The sequence below is a fragment of the Octopus bimaculoides genome, chromosome 1 (assembly GCF_001194135.2).
Source record: "Octopus bimaculoides isolate UCB-OBI-ISO-001 chromosome 1, ASM119413v2, whole genome shotgun sequence".
Lineage (NCBI taxonomy): Eukaryota > Metazoa > Mollusca > Cephalopoda > Octopoda > Octopodidae > Octopus > Octopus bimaculoides.
This window is the reverse complement of record NC_068981.1, coordinates 2,571,812-2,577,125: the sequence shown is the minus strand read 5'-3', so window position 1 is coordinate 2,577,125 and position 5,314 is coordinate 2,571,812. Positions and strand designations below refer to the sequence as shown.

Sequence of the window (5,314 nt, the reverse complement as noted above, 5' to 3'; positions counted from 1 at the left end):
AGAGAGAGAGAGAGAGAGATAGATAGATAGATAGATATTGTCTGAATTTTATTGTGTTAATTATCCATCACGGCTGGTCTTACCAATCGGTTTCGTGTGAAATTATATAATGGTGTGTTAGGCAACAAACCAGTTATATAATATACGCTCGTCAGAGATAGCTGACATATACACACATAAAATCACTGTGAACTGGCATTGTTTGATAAAAGTTAGTTTTGTGATTATTCAAAGTTTCAAAAATTATTGTATTTATAAACTGTAATTATCTCATAAAAAGTGTAACTTCATGGCAGCAAGAACAATGTTGATATATTGTGTTCGCTGTTATATGCATTTTGATATCACAGTCAATACCAAATATCTAAAAGTTCGGATATAATGAACTCAGAGAAAAAAATCCAACTGCTAAAAGTTTGAAGTGAATATATTTGATTTTGAATTCAAATTGAATTTGTATCCTTTTTTCTGTCAATTCAATCATCATCATCGTTTAACGTCCGTTTTCAATGATGGTATGGATTGAACGGTTTGACTGAGGTCTGACAAGCCAGAAGGCTGCACCAGGATCCAATCTGATCTGGCAATGTTTCTACAGCTGGATGTCCTTCCGAATGCCAACTACTCTGAGTGTGTAGTAGGTGTTTTTTATGTACCACCGAAACGGGAGCCAGTCAGGTGGCCCTGGCATCGATCACATTTGGTAGTGCTTTTTACATTCCACCAGCACAGGAGCCAGTCAGGAAGTACTGGCATCAATCACGTTTGGATGGTGCTTTTTACGTGCCACCGGCATGGGAGCCAGTCAGGGGGTACTGGCATCAATCACATTTGAATGGTTCTTTTTATGTGCCACCGGAACGGGAGCCAGTCAAGCAGCCCTGGCATCGATCACATTTGGGTATTGGTTTTTACGTGCCACTGGCACAGGAGCCAGTCAGGTGGCCCTGGCATTGATCATGTCTAAATAGTGCATTTTACATGCCACTGGTATGGGAGCCAGTCAGGGAGCACCGGCATTGATCACGTTTGGATAGTGCTTTTTATATGCCACCGGCACAAGAGCCATTCAGGGAGCACTGGCATTGATCACATTCGGGTAGTGCTTTTTACGTGCCACTGGCACAGGAGCCAGTCAAGTGGCCCTGGTATCGATAAATACATATCTTTCTCAGTTATAATTTTTAATACTTGAAGTGCAGTATAAATGTTGTATAAAATCTGTTTGTTTGATGGTCTCTTCTTTAATAACCTCACCAATTGTCGTTCTTTTGTCTGTTTGTTTGTTAATCGAAATACACTTCAACATTAATTTTCATATTTATAACCATTTCTTCTTGAAATATTGTAGTATACCCACCGGTATATCCAGTTTATCCATTACCAGTGATGCCAAGGTATCCTTATCCATACAGCTATCCAAGTTTTCCACTTTCGGGGCAGCCTGGCTTTCCTTATAGTAAGTATTGAGGTTATGTGAATATTTCTGAGTAGTATAGTAGAAATGCATTACTTTCATTGTATATTCATGTTTAGAAGATTCAAATATGTAGAGATGTCAGTATGTGACAACCTACAATTTTACAATTGCATGCGAGAAAGAGAGGTCACCATCTTGTATGTAAAACGATAAGAAAAATAAGAGCTTGTGAGACGTTCATAAGTCATAACATATTTATTACTGGATGTAATGCGTTAACATATAAGAATGGTTTGAAAGAAAAGGCTTGTAACATATTACATGAACATACTTTGCAACCATATGTCTCAAAGCTAACAAGGTGAATATGCGTGCATGTGTGTGTGTGTGTGTGTGCAAATGGCGTGGCTCAATGCGTATGCCTAGGAACTGACAGGCAAAAGGAGCGTGAAATTAGAAATGTGTTTGCTTTATATAAGGGATGAACTGGAAGATCCTAACTTCCATGTCATCCGGATGTTAATTGAGAGCTTCTAGAATATCTGAGAATTTTCGAGAAGGTTGAGGGAGATTATTCTCGTTAGATCCCTTTTTCATTTTGCTTTACTGCTTGACCACCAGGGGTCACTACAAATCCGAACTTGAATAAAAAATACATTAAATAAATTAAATAAAATAAGTCTAGTAAGATAAGTCTCTTCCTATAGATGTTTCTACCCCTTCTAGCTATGTCATCTCTTCATCGTGTAGGTGATTCAAACTGCCCATGACTATATATAAAGAGTAAATTTTATCATACCATTCATATTGAGAAATGTTTTAACTGAAGAAGATGTTTTGTAAGAGATGAAGTCCTTCTTATCAAATGACTGAAACAATTAAAAGAGTAATCCTGCGACAGACTGGCATCTTTCCAAGTGGGGGCTACATATGCCATTGAAACCAGGAAAATGGCTCTCGTGAGCCTGGCGTGGCTCGAGAAGGAAATATTTATTTCATTTCATTTTTCCACACAGTTGCCATCTAACAAATTCCCTCTCATGAAATTGGTTTGCTGGAGCTACAGTCTAAGTCACTTATCCAAAGGGACACATAGTTTCAAAGTGAACTTCTGAACCTCACAGCCATTCCTGCAGTGGTTGTGTGGTTTTTTTATTCTTTTATTCTTTACTTGTTTCAGTCATTTGACTGCGGCCATGCTGGAGCACCACCTTAAAGGGTGTTAGTCAAAGAAATCACCCCCAGGACTTATTCTTTGTAAGCCTAGTACTTATTCTGTTGGTCTCTTTTGCCAAACCGCTAAGTTACAGGGACATAAACACACCAGCATCGGTGGTCAAACAGTTGTGGGGGGGGGGATAAACAGAGACACACACACATAAATATATACATATATATATGATGGGCTTCTTCCAGTTTCCATCTACCAAATCGACTCACAAGGCTTGCCCAAAGTGCCACACAGTGGGACTGAACCTGAAACCATGTGGTTGGGAAGCAAGCTTCTTACAATACAGCCACTCCTGCGCCTATATATATATATTTTTTACATAAATTTTACTTCTGTTGATGATCTGCTAATTTCTTTATCTCTCTGTTTCAGGACAACCACCTATGCCATATGTACCAATACCTTCAGCTTACCAGTCTCATGTACATCCTTACGGTAGTTTTATGAAGCCATCTTATCCACCAAAAGCACCCTATCCTTATAAGCCGATGCCAAAGAATCCGCTAAACAGCAATTGGTTGAAACAACTTTTAAAAATAAAAGCAATGAGACCATCTAACATTGAAATAAATAATGCAGCTCAATCGGTATTTATTAATGATTTCTTCTGTTTTTTTTATTTAAGGGAAGTGATGAACTAGCAAGATTATTAGCATCAGACAAAGTGCTTCTTGCTGTTCTTTGCAGGAGGTCAATGAAATAAAGCACCAGTCAAGCACTGGGGTTGATGTAAATTGACTGACTTCTTCCCACTTAAATTGCTAGGCTTATGCCAAATTCTGGTGTAAGTGCCATTTAGTGTTTTCTTCTTGACAGCCTTAGGTGTCCATGTTATCAAAAGAAATCAAGAGTTTAAGCACTCATATTTTGAACATCATCATCATCATCATCATTTAACATTCATTTTCCCTGTTGTCATGGGTTGGATAGTATGACAGGAGTTGGTAAGGCTGGGGACAGCATTAGGCTCCATTTTCTGTCCTGGCATGGTTTCTATGGCCGGATGCCCTTCTTAGCACCAACCACTTCACAGAGATGCTTTTTATGTGACCCTGGCACCATTCCCTTTTATGTGGCACCAGCACTGGTGCTTTATTACATGGAACTAGCACTGACAGGGTTGCTAAGTAAACTGCAAGACAAAAACCCTTTCAGCTGGGAGGAGGGGGGTAATAGTGGGAGAAGGGCTTTGTGCCAGTTGATGAGAGATTAGAGGGAGGACATTATGTCATCAGTGAGTAGAAATCTGTCTGATGATGAACCAATGTGGAAAATTAGCTTTTGTTTAATTAAAATAATTTGGATCTTTTTTTTTTTTTTTTTTTTTTTTTTTTGCCAAACATGGGACAAGCCTTTGTAAAATGCCATTCAAACTATACCAAAGGAAAAAAGAAGAATTTAATATGATTTATAAAAATGACTATTTTTTAAAGCTTGCTTACTATACTTTAGTCTCAATAATTATTTAGTGTCTTGGTATGATTACATTAAATAAATTTAATATTTAAAAAATATTAATATAAACATTAAAAATTTTTTGAAAACTCTTTATAAATTATTTTACTTTGCTTAAAATGTACTTCTTCAATTTTCCAGAATGCATCATCATCATCAGCATCAAGTAAGTATTTATTTATATATATTTATGTATTCATGTTTGACATGTTCAAATGTAATTGGACATGATAAAATCCTTTCCCTACAGGAAGACTTCCAAAAGAAAATTCTCCACGAGGCTTCTACAAAAGCACATTTTATTTTGGGTCGTGAGTGACTGAGTTAGTTTTCATAACTGACAAAGCAGAACAACACAGAAATACCAGTGTCCTATGATCTCATGGTGTCACTCACGGCCCAAAATAAGATGTGTATTTACATAAGTCTAAGAGGAGAATTTTCTCCCAAGACTATTCCTGCAGGGTTAGTCTTAACATGTCCGATTACATTTGAACCTGTTAAAAATGATTTTACATAATTATGTTTCATTCAACAACGCTTCATGCAACATTTATTTATTAAGCATTTATATATATATTTATTTATTTATCAAAACAGGAAGTTGGAAAAATGTTTTAGTATTATTTATTCACCATTATACATGTTTCATTTGCTAACAGAAATTACAAAATTGTACATGTTGGATAATAAACATGTAAGAAAATTCCTATGAGAAATTCTTCAAACAGAGAATCAAATAATACAAAATTAAATTTGGATGAAGCGTCTACTGGAATAAGCAGACATGCTTCAAGATGAAGCAGCTTGGATTTTAACTTTAAATACATAATATGTTTATTTATATATTACTCTTTTACTCTTTTACTCTTTTACTTGTTTCAGTCTTTTGACTGTGGCCATGCTGGAGCACCGCCTTTAGTCGAGCAAATCGACCCCAGGACTTATTCTTTGGAAGCCTAGTACTTATTCTTTCGGTCTCTTTTGCCGAACCGCTAAGTTACGGGGACGTAAACACACCAGCATCGGTTGTCAAGCGATGTTGGGGGGACAAACACAGACATACAAACACATACATATATATATATACATATATACGACAGGCTTCTTTCAGTTTCCGTCTACCAAATCCACTCACAAGGCATTGGTCGGCCCGAGGCTATAGTAGAAGGCACTTGCCCAAGATGCCACGCAGTGGGACTGAACCC

The 5,314-nt window shown here is 37.1% G+C and overlaps 1 protein-coding gene across 1 annotated transcript in view; it reads left to right on the top strand.

The window, feature by feature from the left end:
• The window catches only part of LOC106871108 (uncharacterized), a 16,384-nt gene that overhangs the window by 1,417 nt on the left and 9,653 nt on the right, over nucleotides 1-5,314 (top strand). The window contains exons 2-4 of the mRNA XM_014917411.2: nucleotides 1,352-1,459; nucleotides 3,024-3,238; nucleotides 4,248-4,272. Of these exons, the coding sequence (XP_014772897.2) occupies nucleotides 1,390-1,459; nucleotides 3,024-3,238; nucleotides 4,248-4,272 (310 nt within the window). The 5' untranslated portion in view covers nucleotides 1,352-1,389. The remainder of the gene's footprint in view (nucleotides 1-1,351; nucleotides 1,460-3,023; nucleotides 3,239-4,247; nucleotides 4,273-5,314) is intronic.